The sequence below is a fragment of the Zingiber officinale genome, chromosome 4B (genome assembly GCF_018446385.1).
Source record: "Zingiber officinale cultivar Zhangliang chromosome 4B, Zo_v1.1, whole genome shotgun sequence".
Classification (NCBI taxonomy): domain Eukaryota; kingdom Viridiplantae; phylum Streptophyta; class Magnoliopsida; order Zingiberales; family Zingiberaceae; genus Zingiber; species Zingiber officinale.
In genome coordinates this window covers 79422837-79450799 of record NC_055993.1, presented here as the reverse complement: position 1 = coordinate 79450799, position 27963 = coordinate 79422837, and the positions used below count along the sequence as shown (strand labels likewise).

At 36.2% G+C, this 27963-nt stretch overlaps 1 protein-coding gene across 4 annotated transcripts; it reads right to left on the bottom strand.

Moving 5' to 3' along the window:
- Nucleotides 1-106: 106 nt before the first annotated feature.
- Nucleotides 107-26981, bottom strand: LOC121975231 (tetratricopeptide repeat protein SKI3-like). Of its 4 annotated transcripts, none has more exons than XM_042526753.1 (22): nt 26823-26981; nt 26625-26702; nt 26315-26548; nt 24897-25019; nt 24566-24649; nt 24418-24468; nt 24120-24212; nt 21019-21159; nt 20864-20944; nt 17543-17790; nt 17287-17458; nt 17104-17219; nt 16570-16627; nt 15642-15707; nt 8400-8618; nt 8217-8268; nt 7664-8037; nt 7475-7569; nt 2017-2262; nt 1286-1923; nt 604-807; nt 107-517 (listed from the first exon to the last, which is right to left on the bottom strand). In XM_042526753.1, the coding sequence occupies exons 1-22, from the start codon at nt 26844-26846 to the stop codon at nt 330-332; spliced, it is 3585 nt and encodes a 1194-aa protein (XP_042382687.1). In that variant the 5' UTR covers nt 26847-26981; the 3' UTR covers nt 107-329. The 4 variants fall into 4 exon arrangements, with proteins under 4 accessions (XP_042382687.1, XP_042382690.1, XP_042382688.1 ...); XM_042526756.1 differs by having other exon boundaries at nt 24547-24649; nt 26823-26943; XM_042526754.1 differs by lacking the exons at nt 26625-26702; nt 26823-26981 and having other exon boundaries at nt 26373-26500.
- Between the last annotated feature and the right edge of the window lie 982 nt (nt 26982-27963).

Genomic DNA, 27963 nt, shown 5'->3' with positions numbered 1-27963 from the left:
TAAAATCTGAGCACACGTGAAATCCTAAATAAAGTTTCTAGGTGGCTTAGTTGGTGTTTGGTACAAATGCAAGTTTCATATCAAATGGTTCTTCAAACGTTACATGAGATCCAAAATGTAAATTGCAAGAAATGATAGCCGAGCAAAATTTTCAATACACGTTTGAATAAGTGACATTAGATGGGTTCTAACATGTGCAATGATAGATAATTGACTTGGAGATGGTGAGCTACAAGAGATTAGTCGGTTAGTAATTATCGGGATTAGAATATGTGAGAAGGGAACGCAATCTAAACGGACCATCAAAGGGAAGGCTTCAGAATAAGCAGTCAATATGAAACTATAACCTTGTGAAGGACTTTCCAGTACCTTGAACATGATGGGTTCAAATGTATAGCTCGTTGTATCCACCTCTCAGGGCTTTGACTCGATGCTACGCCAGGATCTTGGATAGAGCCTGAATTTGATTGTTTTGCGAGCAAGTGCATTTGGAAATACAACTCAGCTGGCCTCATTTCTGCAAGAACGAGAATGTAAGTGAGAAATAAAATATATAAACAAAAAAAAAACACTTTGTCCACAATTTTTTTTATTGGGAGTAACCTTCTGGCCAAGCAAACCATTCGTGTTGAAGGTGCTTCTCCCACTTGGTCTTTGCACCAAAGCTTGCTTCTGCTTGAGCCAACAACAATGAAACGATGGGCAAGAGAGTAGGTGAATTGTTCTGCGCCTTCATAAGGCTGCTAATTGCAGCAGACACAAACTGAGGACCTGCCTGGCGCCTAGCAAGCTCCATACAGATGGCACCTATTTGTAATGTTTAATCCAACCTCAGTATATGGAAATGAGAAAAATCTATTCCATTGTAATGCAAGCACATCAAAGAACAGAGTTTTGCAATAGTTTAATCGAGAAAGTTCCATTATGAAATCTACGATTATATCAAGTAATCTTGCAAGATAACTCTCTTTCATAAACCTAAAATTTACAGTTCCAATAGATTTTTGACAGCTGCACTAGATCATGAAAGAACATGCAGATTGCGTTAGCACCAGTAATTAGAAATGAGGATTCACAAGTCGGCTTGTATGAAACAAAACAAAAGAATGGCAACCATGGTCATTTGTTGGGCTAAAATTGAGACAAATGTGCATTTAATAGTTAATACATATTTTTTTTCTGATGGGATAAATGTGAAATGTTGCATTCCAATAAAATAGTAGATATGGCATAATGCAGATGCAAGTGGACTTAAAAATTATCTGAAACTTGTAGAGATTAATACCATGACAAAGTAGAAGGCAGCTGTTCGTATTTGCGGCACAAGCTCGTGTCAAGGCTTGCTCTGCTTGCAAATACTCCTGATCCCACATATAACATTGAGCACTAACTAATTCAAAATTAGCAATCCAGTGATCAAAGGAACTTCCTTTAGTGGTTGCACATGCATAGAAATTTGCATCTATTATGTCTGAATTCTTCTGTAAACTGTATCTAGATGCAAGATATTTTAGTGATAACCACCCCATAGGATGAAGTGTCTTCGTCTGTAAACAGTTAGCATACTCATTCCTAAGGTTTGAGAAGTCCTGTTGCATTGCATATGCACGGCACAGTTGCAGGTGTGCAAAAAAAGAATCACTAGATGTAGGGAGAAGGCTTAACGCATCAGTAGCATTACGTATACATCCTAAAGGATCACCACTCTGCAAACTTAATTCTGATGCACACAGTAGCAAGAGGAAATGCCTTGAATGAGAGTGATTATTTTCTATAAGATTCTCTCTATAAATGGCATCTGAAACCAAGTGTTTCAACGTAATGCAAAGTTGCTGAGGAAACTTTTCTTCACGAGCTTTCTGCAATAGATTAAGAATAAGCAAATAGCGAGCATTTTGGTTCCAAGGTTCTTGATGTAACCATCTGCAAAAATACGCCGGAATTAAACTAACCTGCAATTTCTTTTGCTCTTAATATTAGTATCCAGATCACAATCAATCAGAAAGAAAAAATTACCTTTGTAGTAAAGGCAAACTTCTAGCTCCATGCATAAGGCAATCATCGCATGTAGGGAAAGAAAATTTTGGATTGGTAGAACACAAGGAATGGCAGGCAACTGCTGCAGCACCATGGATTTCATGCGGCAATTTAAATCCTTTCTTTACAGGATATAAGCTTCCAGTAGGAATGACAGTACACCTAGATGCTTTTGCAGGAGCTATCCAGTCTTCACTAGATAATAAAAGTGAACCAAGATGGCATCTGCAGCAGGCAAAGCCAATACAAACATGAAACTAGGAAAGTGATGCTTCCAATTGAAAACAGCAAGTTTAGATAAACCATGATAGAGGACATGAGAAACATAGTTGGCCCTCTATTTATAGAAAATGACTGAAAAACACAAATACAACCAAGGTTGTCAAATTTGAGGTTCCTTTCAGAAGATGTCTGATATTTTCTTATTTCTATATCCTAAAAATCTACAAAAACAATAAAATATATGTCATCACACCATACAATAAGCAGAATATGTTGGTCATAATTCAAAGAAAAAATACAGCTCAATATCTGTCTTGATAAAAATGTACTGAATATTACATTTGTGTTTCATTGCATTCAGAATTTAAATGAAATGGAGAACCAAGTATATCAACTTCTAATTATAAGCAATTAATCATCAACTCCAAGTCTCCATGGTATTGATGTGATTGAAGAGAGGTAGACAGTGACACAACATTAAAACTTTGGAAGACTTTAACGTAACAAGACCATCTGGCGATGTTGTTTAACTCAGGTAAGAGTATTCTAGACGTATGGACAACTGTAAGTGTTTGACTCGAAGTGGCAGTTGCAGAATACCAAGATTTTGACAGCTGCAATGAGTAGATGAAAGACCAAACAGCATAGTTTCATGTTCACAATCGATTTCACCCTATTGTCAACCTAGTCCTAATGCGGCAAAAAATGTTATTTTCAATGACAGTCGGATGTCAGTTCCATCTTCATCATCATTGACTGTCTCCCTGCAAAAAAAAAAAAATCATATTCTGCATTATTCCCTCTATTCCACCCTCTTGTCTGTTTACTTGTTTACTTATATCATTTAATAGAATATTCATCATTTTGTTCTTTTATAATGTGTTAAGTTTTGATTCCAATTTGTTAAGTTAAAATTCAATACATTAGTGTTGTAGGGAAAATATTATATCACACTATCCTAGGTAGCCCCTTCTACCTATATATGTATTAATCAGGAAGAAATATTACAAATACACCCTTATAATTTCATGTATTTACAGATTGGTGTGTATGACTCCCCTCAAGTTGTTTTGAATATATATATATATATATATATATATAGAGAGAGAGAGAGAGAGAGACTCACCTTTTATATATGTGCTCAATTTTAGATCATTTAAAGAATTGGTCAGTAAGTCTACTAGCTTATCATTAGAAGTTTATCATTCAAGCTAAAAAATGAAGTGGTGATCTGGTTAGATTGCACTTTTTTCTTTATGAAGTGACAACCAATTTTTATGTGCTTTATCATCTCAGGTTCAAAGCTATTTGCATTATGGTAGTAAAGCTTCATTGTCTTTGTAGGTATATATCTGAGCTTGACCATCATATATTTACACAAATGAGCTCCACACGTTACTAGGATTATACCTATATATTTTTCCTTTGCACTTGATCAAGCTACAAGAGTCTATTTCATTCTCTTCTAGGAAACCAGATTAGCTCCCAAGAGAACATAATATCCAAATGTAGATCATCTATACATAGAAGATCCTACCCGATCTACATCAAAGTACCCCACAATCTGAAGATGATCTCAATCTAAGATATCTTTCCCAAGACCATTTTAAGGTATCATAGGATTATTTAAGGTTGACAAACAATAGTTTTGACATATGTTCTCCAAAAAGTGGTTGATCACACTAATAACATCAAATAAGATGTCTAGTCTGATGATTATAAAATATTTCACCTTTCCTACCAAGTTATATATATCTCATCAGTTAGTGGCTCCCTTATCCGAATATTAATCCAACATTAGGATCCATGAGAGTATTTACTAGTTTAGTCCCTAGCATGTCATTTCCTTTAAGCAAATCAAATACATACTTGTTGAAACGCAGGCATCTCTCTAAGCAAACAACTTTTATACCATAGTACTTTAGGTCATCCAAGCCTTCAATTGATGGAAATAACTTCTTGATATCCAGCACATGAAACAGCCAATGAAAGATAGCATCTAGAGAGGAACAGATGGACTGGAGTCTAAAGTGCTCTTGACCACTAGAGAAAAAATATCAAGAGTCACCCCTATAAACTTAAGTATATACTTTTGTCACTAGACAAGCTTTGATGCAAGCGACAATTCTTTCACACTTAATCATAAAATCTCATTGTGCCCCGCCATAGACTTCCCAGGTGGGAGAGGAACAAGCTCCTAAGTTTTATTGGAGAATCTTGCCATCATATCATCCTTCCAACATGGATATAAGAGAACCTTTGAGACATATCTAGGGATGATGCATGTGAAGGAGCATGATAGCAATAGCTTACCAAAACGATCCTGTATATCTCTGACATTTGAAGTGATCAAGAAAATATCTCTATGATTTGTTGCAACAGCCTAGAAGTGACCAATGTGGTTGATCATCTCGACATCAAATTGATGTAGCTAAAAGAGATTAGTAGTTATGCCATAGGTTTGATAGATGTCACCCATGTATAGGTCCCTAACTTGTGTCCTCATCCCATAGCAAGAGAAGTAACATTGAAAGATGCTCATAAGGTTGGATCATGGACCACCAAAGGTAAGAATAAGGTTAAAAAACAATCCACTTATGCCCATAAGGATCTAGCTGACTCGGTAATCTCGGAAACTAGGGCATTTATGACCTATAAACCATACTTGAACCACCACAGCTCGTGAGGCATAATTTTTTTCCATTCAACTCTCCATGGTGATTGTTAGGGACCAGAGGTTAGGGGAGATCACGTCAAGTGGCATTGAAGATGTGGAAGATGAATCTGACATTGGCTTAACTGTTCAACACAATGGGTTGGCCCTATAAAAGATCTTGCTATTGTGCAGACCTAGGCTGGGCTAGACTGGTCTGCTTGCCCAACCCAAGAAGGAAAAGATGGGTAAACTGCTCAGGAAGGCTTCTCCAGTGGGCTGTTCTGGTCTGCAACCCAAGCCAAGAAAGATAGAAGAAAGGTAGGCTTCTCTAGTGGACTGAACATAAACCAAAGGAGATGAGATCGCCAGCGTCCTGGAGTGGCAAGCATGCATCGTCACAAAGTAGAAAGCGGTGGCAGCAGAGGCCAGAAACCAGCTCTGGTGATGGTATTTGTCCTCTGATGCAGAAGAAAAGGAGATGAAATAGCAGTGACGGTGAATTGACAGTGGTGGCTCTGTGCAAGGATGAGACAGCACAACCACAATGATGAGAGGCAGTATCAGTGCAAGGATGAAGCTCATTGGAAGAGAGAAATCTTCAGGTCATCAGCAACACACAGAGAAAGGCACAGATGGGAAGGGCTTCATCTCCATACACACAAACGATCCATGTTGTCAACACACACAAGGGGAGGGAATAGGAAGTATCAGCAGCTGGCTCTGATATCTAGGGGGAATTGTTATCACAATACCCTAGGTAGCCTCCTGCAACCTATGCACACATGTATTATTAGCAAGAATATTGCAAATACACTCTTATAGTTTCACGTATTTATAGATTGGTCCATAACAATTTGATTTAATTTTTGATGAACTTTATTTTTTTTCAAAGATGTATAAGATCCAAGTGACTTTGAATTTTATTCAATTGAAGTGATTACCATCATTCTTTCATATTGGGATTCATATGTATAATGTGCATGGTTTTACATCTTCTTATCTATACATTGAAATTCATATTAGGATTCACAATGGCAAAAGACGATTCGCTCGCCCTCAGCACTTCCGCCAGCTCGTCCCCAGACCAACACGGAAGAGGTAAATCAGGTAAATCACAGGATGACTACTAGCCTTGGACAGTTGAATAGTACATGAGGAGGACAAGCACCCGGCTACTAACCGGGATTTGAACCCCAAACCTCATGGTGGCAACACCATACGCTAGACAATTGTTCATCCCGAGGGGACTTCATATTGGAATTCACGTATCTATGCATGGTTTTCATATTGGGATTCAAATACACTCTTATGGTTTCACGTATTTATACATTGAATTCATGAATCTTACAATTCTGTTTCTGAAACCAATGATTACAACAACTAAAAGATTTAAATTCTCATATTTTTATCCTTGTGGCATTCCTGACCAATAGACAAGGAAAGACTTAAATGGAACGAAAAAACCTAGAAAGTTATTCCAAGCATACTACAACGGATGATTTGCATGTCAAAAAGTCAGTTTTTATCAAACGTATAGGCAGCAGATATGGTGCGTTACATATGGCCTATCAGAATCCAATCTCAACCAAACAACTCCATACATATGGAGTTGGTTGCATGAATCTTATCCCTCTAGCTGTTATATCACTAGTAATATCCCAATCAATATTTAATATTCAAATCAATTACATTGGCTAAGGCTCTATTTGGTCTGTCTTTACCCTTACACTTTATAGTTGAATTAATATAACTGATCTAATTATCAGATTCATTGATCAACTTACAACATCTCTATGCCATCGCGATCTACTCCATATAATCATTTATTGGTGGCAAAAGGTGAAGCCATCAGCTTAGCGGCCCCTCTAGGTCAGCCCCACACACTCTGGAAGGGCATAAATCACAGGAGCTTATTCAACCTTAGTCGACTGGCCTTCCTAGACGGAGCACGAGATAAACCGAAGCAATATTTGCACCTACCGGGAATCTAACCATGCTTCATCGGTGACAATCCCTGCCCAAGTACCAACTCGGCTACACCTGCGGGGGCTTTATTTAATCATTTATTGAAGCTATACTTAATTGCTCTTAAATATTAATCATTGATATTTTATCCTTTCTAACCTCTATAGATTCACCTTAGTATTTACTCCCCATGCATTATTTTTTTGTGTCGTTTCTTAACATCCCAATACTCAAGTATGACATTGGACACACCACAATGTCAATAAAAAAATTTAGCATAAGAGGCATATAACAATCTCATAAGTTCAAAAAACAAAAAACCTTCTCCATGTCGACCCACACATTTTTTATTGCATCAATGAAATCTTCATTAATGTCTTATTAAATAATAGAAATCCAAAATATTTAAAATTATTTATAATAATTCATATCTAAGTACATGATACAAGAATAAATGTACTCATTTCATAGCTAAGCTACATGTTACAAGAATAAGTCAAAAAAAAAAACAACAATGAATGTTCAGAAACAAGAGAACCTACTTTTGCACGTTTTCACTTTGAAAACACGCAAACGTGCTAAACCAGAACTTACCTCAGTAAGTTATTGTTAGGATACATATGAAGAGCCTTTTTTAGGTAATTTACTCCTTTGCCAATTGCTAAACTTTGATCAGATTCACATGTGATCTGTAGTAATGAACCTCTGTTAATACTATCCATCTCCAAGAGCAATATAAAGAAGAAATGCCAAATCTTAAAACTGAAGTAGAAAAGAGCTTACCATTTTGCTAATAGCAGTAAGGGAATGCATTTCACTAACTATACCATGAGAAGCAGTAGCTGGAGAAATAGTAGGAAGTAGCAACTGCAGCCTATTATTTGTGTCTAAAGCATTCAATGCGCAAACAATAAGACTCATTCTTGTAATTTGCAACAAATTACTTGGAAGTTTGCTAATGGTTGCAACTACAGAATCACATCCTGAAATGTTGTATACTAGAGTGCATATCAACCCAAGGGCAGCATTTGCAGATGTCTGCTTCATGGTCGAGATATTCTCAGCCAGTTTACGCACCACTGTAAGAGCTCTGTTATTCTGTCCAAGATTCCATAATGCCACAGCATATATCTGCAAGCCCTTGCCATCTAAGAAGCCTGAAAATTGAATGGAATAAATCTGATCCCCAAAAAAAATGACAAAACCCGCTAAGTTTTGTTCATCTACTGGTCATTTCCCTTGCGGTTGTGCTAGCTACTTTACAAATTTATCACCCAATGATTTATATAATAAAAATTACTTCAGGTCAGTGGAAAAGATAAGTTCAATGTCATACCTTCTTTTTCCAAATGATCACACTCGTGTGCAGCATCAATTGCACGACCTGCCTGCAAAAGTAGTATTTTATAGGCAGTCCAGCGCTTAAGAGATGCACACATATCTATATAAAGAATGAGTTTCAAAAACTGGAACATAGCATATTCATCCTAACCAATAAACAAAATAGAATAGAATTTACCTTACAGAGCGATCTAGCAAGGTTGACTGACACATCAACAAAGCGTGCTTGAACATCACCCTCAAAACATGGAAAGTTCTTCAAAATATATCTAGCCTGTTGGTATGCAATAACTGCAGACTGATAATCTGTCCGTGATTCACATACCAAGCCTAGTAAATTATGTGCCAAAGATGAGAATGGAGCCCGATGAACAGCCTGTTGTATGGCACCAAATACCTGCAAATCAATAAAATAGACTAAATGGAATATCAACATGCAAGACGTGATCCAGTTTAAGAGTAACAATCTAATGTAATTAAAGTGGTCCTTAAAAACTTAAATGTGATCGAGTTAACATCCTTTTTTACCATATCATGGGTAGAAGAACAAAATTCTTACCAAACTCTAACACAATGTTACCTTTGCCCATGTAATCATGCCACCCACGCATATAACTCATCTCTTGCTAACATAAGACCATCTACACTAATCCTCACACAACACATGGTTAATTTTTTTGTTGGTGCAATTAATTTTGATGGTAGGCAAAGAGTTAGAAAATGTATTTGATAATTGTAACAAGTATATGCCGACTAGGTCACATAACAAAAAGAGGTCCTAATAGATCAAGCGTAATCGAATGTTTGACATTGAGGAAATCCCAATAGATGAAGAGTGATATGATGTCTGGCAAGAGGAAGTCTCAACAAATCAAGGGTGATCAGATGTCTGACAAGAAGCCTCGATGGATAAAGGGTAATTAAATGTCTGACAAGGTGAAGTCTCGATTAGTCAAGGTTGGTGAAAGGCTTGGCAAGACAAAGAAGACTCTATACAAAGATCCTGAAGAAGGTTTTCTAGTGACTTAGCATATTCCACTTGTGTAATGATGAGTATGAGTGCACATGTAATATTGGAAAATCAAGAGATAAATTAAACTCAGACGAAAGCCTTAGACTTAGTCATTATTCTAGTCAATTGGATTGATGTTACCAATCGACTGATTGTTGGGTCAACTCGGATCCATAAACGCCAAGTGTCAGTAGCAATCAACTGTGATTCAAACCAAGAGAATTGCCTAGTCGTTTCTGTTAGACAATTGATTAGAAGTCACTTGAGTCAAGTAGCATAATGGTTAATCTATTGTAATGGAACTGTTAGTTTTGTTGTAATAGCTACAATTGAAAACAGTCAATTGGTGGTGCAAGCAGTCAATTGATGGACGGGCAAACAGTTTTATCAAATAGTTAGTTCGTTATTATGGTTGTTTCAAGAAGCTACTATTGAATGCAGTCAACTAAAGTATGGGTAAAGCAATTCCGCGCCAGTGACAAATCAAATGATACTGAAGAAGCAGCCGACTGATGGAAAAAGATGGATGTTTCTAGAGATCTCTAGGAAGCTTAGGAGTGGCCTATAAATATAGAAAATGTTGGCTACGAAATAAATCATCTTCTACAAGGAAAACTACTGTCAAAATCTCTACTCTCTCTCCCATACTTTGTAATTTTTATTTACTCTTTTGTAAACAAGACTTATAAGAGGAAGTTTCTCCACTTTCAGAAGGTGTCTGAGAACGAGAAAGTTGGTGGAATTCGTGAAGTGACCAGCCAAAAGGTTCTAAGTTCTGGAGTAGGAGCTTAGGGGCTACTGAACCATGTAAAAAAATGAGTTAGCATTGCTTTCCTCTTTACTTTTGTGCATTTTTCTTTAACATCCATTACTTTTGCTTTTGGAAAGTAACTTTTCTTGTCTAAGTTCTCTCTTAAGGCTATTCAAACCCCCCCCCCCAGCCTTCTTTCGACCCTACACTTTCTCCTTTAGCATCTCTTACCTGACAAAATGATTATCAAGTTTTTAAAAGGCATTTCTAGCAGTAGGTATTGACCAGTGCACAGCACAAATGCAATATATGGAGAGATTTGTTTTCCATATTACAATTTCAAAATATTAACAATAGATTAGTTTTACTTTAAGCTTATAAACACCGGAAACACAGCGCATCAGAATATTCATCTTAATGGCCCAATCTACTGCAAAGTGATTTGCAGCTCAGCCTGCAAGCATCCTATGTACAGTTAGTGCCAATTTTGAAGCCACAAGCTAATTTCAATCTACCTTGTGATCTAAAGATATGGGCACATGGACACCACCTACTAAGATATATCAAAAATAAATTTGGCCCCCCAAAAAAATTGATGGGAAAATGATAATCAAGCTACATTACAAATAAACTTGTGAGCATTTTGTGCCAAATATGTGTCAATTTTAAAATTGAAAAGTTGATTTGCAAATCAGTTTGTGATTTTAAAATCAATTATTTTCATTACTGCATGAGATATCAAGAAATAATTTTCCCAAAAAAGTTCATTTCGATGGCAAATGATGTGATCTGATGAGCATTCTGTGCAAAGACCAGAGTCACAAATTAATTTGCAAATTAAAATGCAATCCAATTGATGATTTTGATCACTTTAAACTTGTAACACAAGTAACACAACATATCAGGATATTATTTTCTGAGAAATTCAAAAGGATATATATTTTGACAAGAAAATCCACCACAAGATAGCTTTCAAATGAGGTTAAAATCATCCTTTAACCAACATTAAGAACACAATTTACAGGGATATTATTGGAAATTTTAACTAGGGGTATTTTCTGAGAAAAATTTAACATTAATGCTTGCTTTGGGAAAAGATATATACCAAGGGTTTGTTTTGGAAAAATGCTCCATGTTTAAATTAACACTTACAAGTTACATGCTATCACATTTAAAATAATTTATGACTCCATAATCACTAAAATTTTCTTTAGCAAAGCAAAACAAAAGTCCTCATTAGGTTCTTCATCATTGAATCTTTTAAGTGTGTCAATGGCCTATCTGACCTGCATAGGCACTGATGATCCACCTAGCCCAACTAAGTGCCTGAACCACAATAACACATGCATATACAATCACTCCCTCATTCTAGGCGGTTGTCTAAGCCACCATTTAGAACACTAATAATTAACACTAACAGTATCAATAGGTTTAGGTAGATCATGAAAAGAAAGTGGAAAAATAAATAGAATGAAAGTAGTGATAAAATCACCATTCATCAACATATGGTTAACATCTCCATTAAAGCTCATTAAACATAATGTCCCTAAAAAATTTCAATATTGTATATGCCTCCATTGAAATAGGAAGTTCAGACTCAAGTTCAAACTTAATGTCCACTAACTACTAAGCATAACAACACAACTTCACCACAATGTGAACTAGATTGATCTTAATCTTCCTCCATTGTGGAGTTGGAAGCCAATACATACTGTTAACTCTTGATTGTGATATGAGTTCAAGATGGGTAATCTAGTTTAGTCTGATATCATACTTGGAAGGACAAGGTGGTGTTACTTTGTATTTACCACTAGACCATATTTGATTTATCCTTAGTGTTGTGAATTAGTCATCCTAGGGCCTTAAGTGTGTAAGCCTTTTCCAGTATTCAGATGTTCAGATAGGTCATTGGATCTAATCGAGGTTTCGCACACATAGCCCGTCTTGGGTAACCACGCTTCTATTGACAAATATACCAACCAATGCACAATAGGTAACACTCACTGATATACCTAGTGCACAGACTTAATCAAACAAGGATATAACTCACACTAGATAACAAGATGCAGCCTCACTCGAAATCTGGCCGAGGTCATAGGCTATAACATCATGAAAATCACAATGCAGCATCAGCTCATATTATGTGCTCATGAGACTTGTAGATATATAGTGGGCAGTGATAGCTTTCTCCTTTAAGTTTGAGCTTTCCCCCCAACATATGGGGTAGGAAGAGGGGCAACTCCTTCCTAATGATATTTGGCATATTACAATAGGATTTGGTTGACATGACAATACCATCTTAGCAAACCTAACTCATCCAAGATGATTAATAATATTAAGTATAACCAAAAATATAATCATAAAGGTATTTCATTTTATGCAGAAAGATTTAGTATAAAATGGAAGCCAATTTAATAAGTTAAATTTTTTCCTTAGCTGGTATGATATAAAAAAGATGATTGCAACCAATGAATGTTAAATCTTTAAAACCCATCAAACTTTGTGAGTGTAAGAGGCCGTTGTTGCTAGAGGAAATCAATTTCAAGCTCTAAAACCACATAAGATAGCCGCATATAGTGGACCCAAATGCAATGTGAATTCTGAACCTCTATCACATCCACTTATGCGGCAGCATAACCCTATATTTAAAAATAATGATTGTTTGACCTTAATAAGTACGTGGAGGATGGAGAACTAAGAGTAATTAACAAAAAGAAAAAAGTTGCTCCCCATAAATTGAGAACATATCACACGGTCAATTCAATTGGTGACCACTTAGACTCAAATCTATCCATATTGAGTTAAGAATGTTCTCAAGTTGGCTGTACCAAGTGCAAAACACTTAGATATGTTCTATTGTCACAGACACAGATCCAAATCCTACGAGCACACCATGATATAAGATGATAAGAGTCACTGTACTGCGAAAAGCTTTTGTGGAAATCACCACTTCCGAAATAGTGGATAATACCAATGTTATACTATTGGTCAATCACAATTGTGTACCTAAACCAATGAAAAAAGTCTTCATGTGGGAGACAAATGTCTCTACTCACTTACGTGTTATTGCCACTAATTTTCAGGAGTCTAAAAAGTTGCAAGTTGCATGCTGAAGACTCGAGATATTAGCATGTGATCCTCATGTAACCTTGAGGGAGAACTAAGGATAATTAAGTATTAAATCTCTTGACTAATTAATCAAATAACTTAGTTAATTATGTTGATTAATGGAGATTTAATTAGGACGACTTAGAGAGGTATACTGTCAAATTAAGGCTGATTTGGGCAATTGGATAGAGAGGCCAAATTAGAAATTAATTAAAGGGTAATTTATGTGAATACGGTCCTAATTATTTTTCTCTAAGCTTTAAATCCAATGGATGAGAATACATCTCAATATCAAGCATTAGGTTAAATTTTAATAGATAAGGTCTAAAAGGCATCTTCTAGAGGACATATTTTAGTAAACGTTCTTGGCATCCTGTGGAGAAAGAATATCCAATCGAATGAGGTTAGATGCTTTACGTTGTGGATGAGACCTTATGGGTTTATTAGGAAGCAAAGTATATAAAGGTCACTTTAACTCTCTAAAGCCTAATATTTATTCTAATATAGATTTTGATCTAAGCTCTCTCCCTCACATTGTCTTTCCTTCTCCATCCAAAATGGTGGTCAAAGCCTTGAAGCTGGTGGCCAACCCTTCTTCCTCCCTCCCTCGCGCTTCAAGGGCCTAGCACTTCCTAGCATAACAAAAATTAAAATAATGTAGGCAAATATTAAGACTATGATGAGACAAGTGTCATTGTAATGCTAGGGTCATTATGGTTTCATTGAGACTACAGTTTCATTGGTATTGACTAAGATAAAGCCTAACTAAGCTAGTATTGTTTGAGTCTGACTTAGCCAACAAAATTCTCTAGTATGACTCATTCTTCGATTTTGTGTGATCACAAGGAGAAGACAAACACTAAAAAGAGGGAGAGGGGAACAGAAGCACTTGCATATAATATCGGTCAAGGCAAAAAGACTTTTTTTTTCCATGATTCATCCTTTGATTTCATCTAATGGTCACAAGGAGGAAATGAACCAACCAAAGTATTAATCATAGTAAAGAGTAGTGATGCCAAATTCAAGTAAATAGAGATCTGTTCATATGTTGTACATATTAACATTTCTAATAGTACCAATCTAAGTCCAACTACAAGTCGTTGACCAAGATATATGTATAGACATGTAAAGAAACAAATTCTTTGTACCATGTCTTGGGAGTATTAATTAGGGTCTTAAAAGATATAGATTAATCTCAGTAGCATGTTGAAAAAACCAATGCTACAAGCATTGATCTAGGCATTAGGAATTTATAACTATTACTCATTTGCTATATTTTTGTTACTTGTTGACCTAAAATTTAATTTAATTAGCTATATAATTGCTGTAAGGTTATACATAAAGGTAAACAAACAAAAGAAGAAGATTATCAGAACAAAATTATTTACATTGGTCTTGAAATGCTTTAGAGCACGCCAAGTGTCATCATGACATGGTCTGAAAATAGTGTTTCACTCAAAAATCAAAATTCCGGCATTTGAGGATACTTAAAACCTTTCTTGGGCCCAACATCAACACTCAAATATTGTTACTCCAAGTAAGCACTTGGCATCCCAACTTATCATGCCCAAAATTTTTTTAGAAATAGCCATGTAGAACACATAGATCTACAACTCTAATGAACACATACTAGAAACCAAATAGCATAGGTTTGGGGACCTGTGGTTTTAAATTTAAGGCGTCCTTAAGATTAGGAATGGAGCAAAAACAAGAGATAGTAGTAAAAGGGCTCTTGGTGAGTGAAAGAAGGGAAAGCGGAGCAGCAGCATAAAAGACACATGGGGATTTTAGCAAATTACTCAAGTATCAAAAGACAATCTCTATAGCTGCAAGACTCAAAAGTACTGCATCTACAATAATGTACATAACAAATAGCATGGGAACAGAGATGTTTCTCTAGGACGAGATGACAGTTTGAGACAAGGGTCCACTTTGATACCAAATGGAAAAATAATGTTATTCAAAATTTCAAACAATAGAAGGTGTTCTATTGGTAGCATAATACAAGGCATCAAATAAAATAAAATAAAATAATTAGTGGACTATCACTCAACTATCTTAATTTTTAACAATACATCAGACGGGATAAAAACAAAAATATATTCCTAATGTGGAGGCATATCTAAATGGGCAATAATTTGCTTAGATAATCCTTCTTTAATTCCTACAAATGGTAACTGAAGCTAACAATATATGTGACTTCTGCATCACTTTAACTGGCAAGGATTGAATGAAATCTTAAACTTGCAATTTTTGGTAAATAGAAAAATCAATCCAAGTAAAAAAGCAAGCTTGCTCTATAGAAAATATCAAAATATTTCGACATTCACTGCTAGCAAGATCCTAGTGGATCATAAGGACAAAAAAACATGTTAGCAGCATACTAGGATATGGATTACTATGCCAAATTGTCATCAAAACCTGCTTTCAAAATGAAGTAGATCTTTTAGGAATTTATTGGATCATTTCATGATTCTCCCAGTAAATCATAGACAACACTGTTGCCCAATTGACAATTTTAGATGCAAGGACATTAATAAACCAAATACCTGTGGAGACAGCTCATGACCAGAAAGAACAGCAAGTACACCAAGACCAATCTGAAACTCGGCAAGCTGCATGAATTACAAGCATGAAGTGAGCAAACCAGACTGCTCCAGGAGCAACTTAAGTACCAGCTAGATGACTATGAAAAATGGTAGATGATTTTAACTAATTTGCAAAAGCTAATGCATGCACAACCTAGATAACCAGTGACTAAAGAGGTCTATCTGCGCTTGTTTGATAATTAAGTGTTAACTCATTTGTTTACACGGATGACTATGGCAAGAGATTTTACATTTTTAAAATTACACAGTTTCATTATTTTTTTTTATTTATCACATCAAACTGAAAAAGCTTAGGAGAAAATTTATAAGGTCTGTCCTTTCATTTTTTAACCAGAAATAGTGGGGGAAAAAAAAAACAAGGCTCACAGAAGTGTCTATTACAATTTACCAGGAAAATGGGAACTAAAGAAATAAAGAAAATAAAATAAAAGTGTAGTAGTTAAGCTCAAAATTTATTTCAGTAATTTCCTTTTTCCTTTCCTTTCATTCAGAATTCAAAATATTACATCATAAATACTACTATTAGTCTATTATGACATAGTCAATTTAATATCACAAACAATAAACTAAATTTATAAAATTTGAATGTACCCTAGGCGTCCCACATGTTGGTGCACCCTGACCTACACGTGTGCATGTTCATGTGATCAACCAAACTATAGAAATTAAATTTTGCGACATTTTTATATGAGGAACAAAAAGAAATAAGTTACTATTTCATGAAAATGCATCGCTAAAAACATTTTCTTGCACAAAATATTTCCGTGAAAAAAAAATCAAAAGCTCAACTTATATCCATGCAACATAGGAATTGCAACAGAAAAAAAAAAAAAAAAAAGTAATATGATAATAAAATAAAGATGCTTACAGGAAGTATCTGCACAGCCCAAAGGCAACTTTCGTATGCTTCATTCGCCGAGCAAAGCCTAAGCATATGAGAAGGAAAAACTGAAAAATGACATAAAACCCTAAGAAGCACACTAACAGTTATCATTGCCTGGATATTGAATAGGATCGAATGGGCCATTGGTTTGTTGAGGAATTGTCAACCTTTAGACCCTCACAATTTTGCCTTCTCAAAAGGGGATGCATAGAGTGGAGTTAGGCTTTATAAAGCTTTGAAGTTCCTCACTCCTTGTCAATAGTCGCATAAAGCTCCCTCATCAGATGAGGTTCAGTAATAACAACAAGACTTGGCTCAGTTGAGAGATCGATAGACCCACATTAAATGAACTTAAAGATCTTTCTGGAGTCAACATTTAAGAGAGAAAAAATTTATGCACTCCCAATGCCCTCCCAAAGTCAACGATTCCTTGACTATACCCACATATCCTTAGTCAATATCCAAGAAAATGACATTATCACATAATGACTGTTGAAAAAAAAAATTGTAATTATGTACCCATCATCAAACCCAGATGACATGCCAGCCCATGGCAATGCCAAAGAAGGATCAATACTTCTTGCATGGTCAAATGCTTCGCTTGCCAACTGCTTCTCTCCCAAGCTTCTATATAGCTGTAACATAACAAAATCAGACAATTATATATGAAGATTCAACTAATGAAGAGTATTTTCACCTTACCTTGCCAAGATGTGCCCATGCTGATGAAAGAGATAAATCCAACTGCAATGCTCTAATCAAAGAATGTTGCTTCAGAGCATCATTGCTTGCCAAACATCCAAGCAGAACCCAGAATTCCTTATTGCCTCCCTCCAGCATCAAACCACCCAAAGCCATCTTCTCTGGCAGCTGCCTAATGAACTCAGAATAAACTTAGCTAGATTCTTGCACATAAGAATTTGCAAAAAGGACCAGAATTCTCCATAGATGATCTTACCAAGCATCCTGTCCATCTTTGTTTGTCTCTTCTAGAGAGTCAATTAATTCAATCGAGATTGCAATATCAGTGTAAATATTAGCCTGCCATGGAGCCAAGTGTAAAGCACGCTGGTATGAGTGCTTAGAACTGTTTGCAGCAGAATTTCGTTCCTTTTTCCAACTGACAATTGACAACTTGAAGATTTCCTCATCTACGTCATACCCTTTTTTCTCATTTTCCCATGGAATGCAATTTGCATATGCAATCTAAATATCATAAACAGTATAAACAGGTTAAGTGTGGTAATTCCAAGTTAAGTAGTAGGATTATTAGGTCATATGTAAATATAACAACTATAGATCTTGTTTCAAATTTAACCATATTTTCAATTTGGATTCATGGATGCACAAGTTTCAAACTTCCATATAAAGAAGATGCGAGTCCCGTCGGGGCGGTGCAGTGGTTGAGTCATGGAGTGTTGCCACATGAGGTTTGGGGTCAAAACTTGGCAAGTCCGAGCATATCTTCCCCCATGCCTTAGCCACCTGCACTAATGGCTAGTAGCCACCCGTGATTTACCTCCTCCGTGTTAGCTTAGGAACGGATTGGCAGGGGCACTGGAGCGAACGAATTGTATTTTTTTTTTGCCACATATCAAGAAGACGTGTCTAACATTTATCCTGTTAGTTGTCTGGATTGGACATCACCAATATCATTGTATATTACTAGTAAAATTCACATTCATTTGTTAGATATTCACTGTACATCATGGTTTAGTAGTTATAACTGAGATACTAATGGCATGGCAATACTCGATTCCTGAGTCTACATTGATCAATTACTAAATAAACAACACATATGTCATGTCCCTATTGACCATAATTTAAACAAATTAGAAAGTTATTGCATAAACTAATAAAAAAAAATTGAAGCGCACACTTAGTTGAACTGATTATTATTATTACTTAGTGCAACACAAGTAGATGAGACATCACAATTAACACATATACTGAAGTACAAAATGGCAAAATCTACCCTTATTAAATAACATATAAAGATATTTTGAAAAATGGAAAAAAAAAAAAAAACTCTAGGACAGGTACTTTGGATTCCATTATTCGCAAACATTTCCAGCATTGTCCTCAGTAAAAGAGAATTTGACTCTGATGGAGTACAAACTAGATATCTAATTGTTAATGTCAATAACATCTTCAAGAGACACATTGATGTTTACTTCTCATTTGGCTATATCTTTCAATAAACAAAATAATAAAGTAATTTCCTGAAGTAGAATAGACCATCTGTGTATTTAAGCATATTTCAATCAGAAAAGGCCACAACATAGCTCAAGCAATGTTGATACTAGAATCAAAGATGGAATATCCCTTAGGTTATGTTTCATTTGAAAGAAAGGAGAGAGAGAAAAAAAACAGAGATCAACTATCTCATATACTCACTCTGAAGAACAAATTTTCAATATCATATACTCACCCATTTTCAAGTCACACCTAGAAAATAGGTTTATAGCTTTGTGTAACAAATTGGATTTGATTGATATCGTTGCTTAGTTTGATGAGAGTTGCATAAAACAAATATACCAACCATATGCCAACTTTTTGATAAAAGAGTCAAGCTCAAGGTCTATATATACAATCATTGGACTTGAATCATAAAAGAATAAACCTAGTTTCCAACTACCTATATATATTTTTATAGCATAAGCTATGTCTGGTTAGGGTTATATAGCTATCAGAAAGGTCTGCTTCTCTAATTAATTGTCCTATTTTTTATTATTACAATAGGAATTTTATATTATTTATAAGTCATAGTACCTATTAATTACAAAAGTATTAATATATGTACTAAATGTATGTAATCTGATTCAACTCATTAATAAGCCAATAGTCATGATAAGATAATATGATTAATTAAGCAAAACTCCAAATTAATTGTTCCTTAACTCGATCTACCAATCTAGTTCAATTAATAAAGATGTTTTGGGACCACTAATATGGTTTGACTGCAAGGAGTAGTCGCAAAGGAGGGGATTTTGAAAAGGCTCTTATACAAAAAAAAAAGGAAACTAATGCAGAATGAGGAAAAGAAAGATGAGAGAAATAAAAGGGGAGGGCAAGAAGTAGAAATAGAAAAAGTTTGTTACATCCAAACATAGTTGCACAAGTCTATATAGACTAGTGCTCCAAGCAATGCCCACCTATATGAAGTCAAGATCATCAGGGATCTAAGTGAAAACCAATAAATGCAAGATTGATATGTCTTGTAAATGGATTGGCTTGGCGTGTTATATCATGGTGCTAGTCACCATGTGATGCAAGGTTTAAAATCTCGACCTGTACCGAATCTCGGTCCTATCGTTCTATGCCGATATGGTATATTTTTAAAATATAAAATATATAAACTAAAAATAAAAAATTAATCTAAACATTTTTAAAAATAAAAATAAAATTTTAAAATATATATTAAATTAATATGATAGTTTTATTAGGGTTTAATTAAAGCTATTTAAATTATCCACAACTATAACGAGGAGTTGATAGAAATTATTAACTTAAGTTTTTTTAATTTAAGGCTAAGTTGACAGTTCTTCCGTCGTGTTTCGTGCTATTAGCAAATGCAAGGCCTGCGTGGCATCCACAGCGACCGCGAGTGGCCACCACAGCGGCCATGAGGCCATCACAAAGCCTCCGCGGCGACCGAGAGGCCATCGCGAAGCCTCCATGACAGCCACGAGGCCATCGCGAGGCCGACGACCGTGAGGCTATCACGAGGCCTTCGTGAGGCCTTTGCAACGACCACGAGGCCTCTGCGGTGGCCACGAGGCCATCGCGAGGTGAGGCCTCTATGGCAGCAACAAGGCCATCGTGAGTTCTGAGTGAGGCCTCCGCGAGGCGCGCAAGACGCCTCCGCGAGGCAAGCACGACACCTCCGCAGTTGCAGTACCTCTGGCATGCTAGTGCCGATTTCGGTCGGTAGGCGGAATGGTATATTTCACCTGTATCGGGCGACACGACACGGTATTTTAAACCTTAATTTGATGTATAACAACAAAATGAGAGATTTTATTTCTTGTTGAGCAAGAAAGTGGGCAGTGTTGTTGCTCATAAGATCCACATTAAGGAACAAAAGAAGTGATATAGAGTAGAAGATTCAAGGAATAGAAATGATTATCATTTACAAACAAAGAAGAACTTGAATAATACACTCTTGATTAAGGGATTAAATTATGCATATTCTATTATCATTGTAAATGCAAATCTAGAGGATTATTGTTTTAAACAAAGCCCTATCAATAATAGGATTATCTATTCTTTCACATACCTGAATATCCCCTTGCAACTTCCAAGCAGAAAATAAATTTCCAGATAAAGAGGTACTAGTTTCGGTTGCTTCTAATGCTTCCTACATTCCAGATAAACTGTTATCATTTTTTCAGATTCAACAAAGAGTGAGTTTCAGAAAATTCTGCATCTAACCCTCAAGAGATCAGCTGCCCAAACAAATGCTCCAGATTTTACACACTCCTTTGACCAACCAAGCAATGCAGAAGCGAGTCCAAGGTTTACAGATATGTTATGTGGTGCTAATTGCAAAGCAAATTGAAATTGTTCAACTCCCTGCAACCATAGAATGCACAGAAAAGTAGGGATTAAGCTAAATGGTAAGCATAGAAGCAACAACTATAGTCCATACCAGGTGGTATGAAATGACCATAGACAATATGGTTTGAGAGAATAGCATAATATATATTCTTGATTTTATTTAGCAGTGTTAGAGTCAAGCTGCCAAGGGATAGCAGACAGTGGAATGTTTAAAAGTGAACTAAGATAAGCTACAGTAAAAACACATATGAAAAGCATACACAAAATATATAAAGGGCAGCCGGTGCACGAAGCTCCCGCCGTGCGGGGTCTCGGGGAAAGATCCATTGTACGAAACCTTACAGAGGCTGTTTCCAGGATTTGAACCCGTGACCTTTTGGCCACAAAGCAACAACGGCCTACACATACAGCCACCAAGGCAGATTTTAAGGGGGAAGACATAGGCCATAAAAAACTAGAATTTTAAAAGTGATCCACGTGGCCACCTAGGCAGTATTGAAAGGGAACTGGCTCACCTAGTCAATACCCAGTCCCCCTTAAACAGATTTCTAAAAGGTAGTTCAAGCAGCCTGCTTTAGCGGCAAGGCAATTTTAGTGAATATTTTTCAAAAATGTTTTGTTTGAGAAATTTCACTTGAATGAATCTCCAATCTCCTAAACTCCCTACCCAACCCCACGGCATTTTTCTTCCTAAGCTTGAATTGCAGTGACACCAACACAGTTCAAGCCATCTTTCTTTTCATTTTCTGCTCCAGGTGGCTTTTCCATCTTCTCTTGTTTATTTCTACTCTTCAGGTAGATTTTTATTTATTTAATCTCAACTTAAGCTTAGTTTTTTTATTTACAATTTTTACTCTTTTACCACTATTCTCTTCAAGTTTCTTCCATCTATCAGCAAATTATACCCTATCCTCTTGCCCATCAACTTCTCTCCCCTATTACCCCTCTTCTAATAGTAATATTTATTCTCTATTATTTGCAGATTTTTTTCATAAATTTGTCATCTTCTACTTCTCTAGAATGCAAATTTTATCCCCTCGCAACAAGGTATAATTCATCCATTATTTGTGTTACTTAATGTGCCCAGTTTGTTGTCAGCCTATCCTTTTGAATCTTTTGATTATGTTCATTTTGCATTGGATCCAATGTAAAGTCTTTGATTAGATTTTCTTTTCTATGTTTTTATTGTTTAGTTAATTAGATTATGAGAAGGGGAGCGTTGGCGCGATGGTAAGGTTATTATCATGTAATCTGGTGGTCCCCGGTTCGAGTTGCGAAAATAGTCGCTTGCAATGCACGGTAAAGCTCAATACAATAGACTCAATGTGATTTGACTCTTCCCGAGACTTGCATTGACAAAAGTTTCGTGCACCAAGCTGTTTTGGTTTAGTTAATTAGATTATGAAAACAACCTCGACACAAGATTCTCCGATGGATTACTATAGATGACCTAGATCAATCGATCCCTTGGAATTGTGGATATCTTTACCCCCACAAAAATGATATAATACTATGGTATTGCCTCTCAACAAACAAAAATGGCCTTGCAAGTGCATTGCCTCTTGTCATAGCTGATGTATGAGTTAACAAATAATGAAAATTAAAAATAAAAAAACATATTTAACTAGGAAATAAATAAGAGACTAATGAAGTTTTTATGAGGAAACAAAGTGCATAAGAATTGACTAAACCAACCAAAATTCAAAAACAATTTTTAGAAGGGACGAACAAGATTAGTGAAGTTGTGCGAGCCTATCAACTATTGAAATTGCCATGTGTAGATTTAGATCAAGTAAGGCTTTAAGCTCTTATCTTTGTACAAATTTCGCTAAAATACAATCTTAAACAAAATCTCATTAGAAATTGGGGTGGTTGCTGCTACAGTAATTTTAATATCTTTTATCAAAGTGGAGCCAACCCAAGGAAACAAACAGAGGCAAATTGTGGGGCTCCATGAACAACAGTAGTTGAATAAATGCTATGTTACAATCTCAACCGAGGAAGAGGAAGTCAGTTGATGGTCTACAAGGGTAGGTTGGAGAAGAAGGATTATCAGTACAGCCAGCCACCGAGTGGCTTCTGCAGTTGGACGACGCCAAGGCGATTTGTGCAGACATGAGCCAGTGAGGTGGAGAATAGGGATGGAGTAAAGATATAGTGGATGAGAGGTGGCATTGAGGAGATCTCATGGAGGTGTTGGGCTAGTGGGGCTAACCAGAAGATGTTAGAAGACGCAATGAGGGGGATTCAATCCACAACGAAATGTTAAACTGTGGTTGAAACTTGGTGTGGATGATTGCCTCTGCGAAGAGAGGCATCCATAATTGATAGCAACATTGATGTTGAAGGGATTTTGTTGTGTTTGCTTTGTGTGCAGGAGGTAAGTGCATCCGCAAGATCAAAGAGGATAACTTGCTTGAGGGACTTAGAATGTGTGAGTTAAGGCATCACAAAGTGACAGGCTTGGAACCGATGCTACAGTGGTGAGAACTTGTGAGTGAACAGAGCCTGCAAGAAACGGGCTTACAGTCGATGCAAGTTGATCCACCAACTATCCTACACACTAAAATAAGCAAATTACCAACTTAAAGACTTCCTTTAAGGACTTACTCTCCTAAAGAGGAAACCTTACCAAATAAAACTCTTACAAAACTAAAACTTAAAATTAAATTTAAATTTGCACCAATATCACAAATTATAGCCTCAAAAATGTACAAAAAGCCTGTAAATTAATGTCTCACAAACTTATGCATGAAAGTCAAATAAAAAAATACTTATCAGCCCTTATATTAAAACCCTCAAATTTAAGCATTCAAATCAAGAGAAATCCAACTTTTAAAGGGTGAAGCATGAAAAGTTAACTTCACAATTATTAGAACAAGGAATGATATGGATGATATCATATACAAAGCAAGTAGCAATATTTAGACCAAGGATCCCAGACCCAGTTTTGCCACAGGTAGAAGAAGCCTTACTTTTCTGAAAGAACCAAGTATTGTATGGATATAACCACTCTCCACCAATGCAAATATTCTTGACTCCTCCAGCTCAATGGCTCGTCCATATGACTGTTTCAAGGAAAAGAGGAAAAAAAACATGACATTCATTAGATCAGGAATATCAATAATAGTGTTTTTTTCCGTATAAAACAATGGCATTGAAGCACCCCTAGCCACATAAGATCAGTGAATTTTTCAGGAACAAATATGCATAGCGAGCTTCATGGAAACAACCAACCAGGTAGTATTCATGAAAATAACGAAGTTACTATACCTTTAGAGAAGCAGTAAACATGCCTAAACGATGGTATGCCAGACCAAGTGCCTAAAATTACAAAATAAACAATCTGGAATATAAACAAATAAAAATAAATAAATAAATAAATAATAGAACAAGTGTTGCCTGTTATAAGAACACACACTTCCCACAGATCTGCACATGCTGGGTAGCCTCGTATTGCATGCTGAAGGTTTGGTACAGCCTCAGACCATCTTCGTTGGTGGATCTGAAATTTATATTACCTAAAGATTATCTTTATGAAATTCTGTTAAAGCCTGTTTAACATGTTCAATTTGAATAAATCACACATAGAATAAACAAATCTAGGTTGCCTTTGGAAAAAAAAGTAGTGGTGATTATCAACAGATGTGCATAGTACCAATAAAAGTGGATAACCAACGGCAACAAATAACACAAAACCACAATCATACATAAATATGAAAAATAATGAAAAGGTTTGATTTTGCTAAAACCTGCAAGTATCCCAATCTTCGAAATGCCCAGAAAGCTCTGGGAGATTTCTCTGATGATTCCTTACATACAGCCATCTCCAAGCTTTCCTTTCCCTCCCCATCCAAAAGATCGCATAACGCATCCTGCATACACAAATAAAAGAGGGTTGGGAAACTAGAATTTTGACATCCCAATAAAAAGGGTTGGGGTAATTTCAATAACACTGATTAGGTTATTCTTTTTCATAACTAAACCCGCCTATAGTTCTCGCACCATAAATCACATCCTTCGTTGCCCACATTTGTTTTTTGGCTTATTAATTGACAATGCAAATGACCTAAAATTAAGATTTATTCTTATACATTTATAGGTTGATTTGAAAGCTTAATCAATTTATGTGGTCGAACAACTTTAATTCACATACGAGACCCACATGATAATAATATTTGAAAAGGATAATTAAAGTCTCTTTACTTTTCCTCAGAGAAGACTTAGAAAAGTCTGCATATGGTGTGTAGAATATAACTACAACTTCTATACTATATTGACAAACTTTTATGTTCAAACCTGGACTGTTATAGATTCAATGCCACATTCGCTAACAATTTTAATTCCTTGCAACAACACAGGTTGAAAGCATTTTGGTCTTTTCAATCTCAAACTAGGCTTTCAAATGTATGCTCCTCAATCTCTCAATAAATTCTCTCCTTTACTTCCTTTTTCTCTGGTCTAGACAATTCCTCCACCCCTCTTCACTACCTAATTTTCCTCTCACAACTTCAAGGGAAGTTTTTGTTTTTCAGGTCATGAAGAACTCTAATTTGATGCTTAAACTAGGATAAAAGAATGGAAAATGTTCTTGGATGCTTGATATCTATAGTTGAAGAATGCACATTGGAAGCAAAATTAAAGAACTCTAAGCAATAGAGTACACAAAAAGAAAACCATAATCAGCTTCCTTCACCATTGGCTTCTACTCTGACAATAATGGAGATTATTGAAGAATGGTCAATAGCTAAGGAAAAAATGAAAGGTAAATGTGATATTAAAGCATATCCTTTCTTCCATATCTGATATCATGTTAAAGTTGAATCCAGGTTTCAAGTTGAAAGTGAGATTTCTTGATATATTGTTTTTATTCCTTAATGTACCACAAGGGGATTGAAATCTTTGAATTGAAAGGGTCCTAATTTACTGCTTAGATAGCTAACTTTGGCAAGATGAGAGACGGAAGATTAAAAAGACTAGAAGGAAAAAAAAATTGTGAAAACCACACGTGAGCTGACTATAATGCTTACCTTCAAAATTTGATAAGAAGAATTATGGACGAAAAGATAAAATTTGGTAATAGCACAAGAAAAAAAAACTAAAATTAACCACAAAATGCCAGCTTCAGACAAGTACAAGCAATCGGCTTATTTTAGCACAACAGACTCACTCCAGCTTCAGAGTCATTGGAATCCAAGGCAACAGCCCTCTGGTAGCACTTGACTGACCTCTGTGCATCCACTGAAACCTCTCTGTAGTAATGCCCTAGGAACCGGAACGCGGGGCCGTTGCTAGGGTTCAACTTCGCAGAGGCCAAGAAATGCTCCGCTGCTTTCTCTTTTAACTGCTTCACTTGCTCAGCAGACAGCTCCATTGCTTCTGCTCTTTCCCATAAATACATGCCCTAAACTTAAAGCGAAATGATTAAAAACAAGAACCAGACACGCGAGAACCAACGAAAAAAAAAACGAGAAGCATACCAGGTCGTAGTGGTGGCGGGGATTGTCGGGATCCGAACTCAAAGCCTCTTGTAGCTTCATGAGGAGCTCCTTGTCGCTCTGGAACAAGAAAACGATAAATCAGCAGAATCAAAACCAACTGTAAAGAAAAATTAAAGGGAGGAGGAGGGCAGCGGGATGATGAGAAAGCAGAGCAAGAGGACTTCGTTTGATGCAGACCATTGTAGGAACCTCCGGTTCCATGGATGAGCGGGCGGAGCTAAGCGCAGAGGAGAAAGGAGGAGGGAAATGCAAAAGGTGGGCGGTGGAAGCGGAAAGACAAAAAGAAGGGCGGAGAAGAAGGTAAAGAACTGTTCGAGCTGCGTCTCGAAGATCCTGATCTGAAATCGATTGGCTCCTATTGGGCCAAATAGAGGCCCGAACGATCCGAGCTTTACTTAATTTTGGTTAAACTTCTTTACAAAATACACCTCAAAAAGTTAGTATTATAATTTATAACATTCTCCTGTATTAAAAAAAATTATCATTTCATCCCACCCAATGGCACTAATACATTAAAGGGGCCTTTGGTTTAGGGGAATAGGAGTGGAAAAAAAAAGGGGCCATTTCATCCCACCCAATTATCATTTTTTCTTCATATCACTTCTCTATCCTTATTCTCTCTCATCATATTTTTCTCTCATCATTTTATCACACACTTTCTCTCTCCTATCACACTCTCTTTCCTTTTTTTTCTCATTACACTTTCTCTCTCATCATACTTTCTCTCTCCTCAATCTCTTCCATCACACTCTCTTCCTTCTTTTTTTCATCATGCTTTCTCTCTCCTCAATCTCTCCCATCACACTCTCTTTTCTCTTTTTTTTCTCATCACACTTTCTCTCTCCTCAATCTCTCTTGTCACACTCCCTCCTTTTTTTTCCTCATCATACTTTCTCTCTCATCATACTTTCTCTCTTCTCAATCTCTCCCATCACACTCACTGGTCTCTTTTTTCTCATCACACTTTCTCTCTCATCATACTTTCTCTCTCCTCAATCTCTCTCATCACACTCTCTCTCTCCCCTCATTTTTTTTCTCATTACATTTTCTATCTCTTCATCCTCTCCCATCATAATTTCTCTCACATCATATTTTATCTCTCATCTTCTCTCATCATGCTCTCTCTATCACACTCTCTTTTCTCATTTTCTCTCATCACACTTTCTCTCTTTTCATTCTTTCTCATCATACTTTCTCTCTCATCATTCTCTTTCATCATATTTTTCTCTCACATTCATCTTTCTCTCACATCTAATTTTTTTCTCTTATTTTTCTTTAAGGGTAAAAAAGGAAATATTGATTTATTCCGATAGAAAGT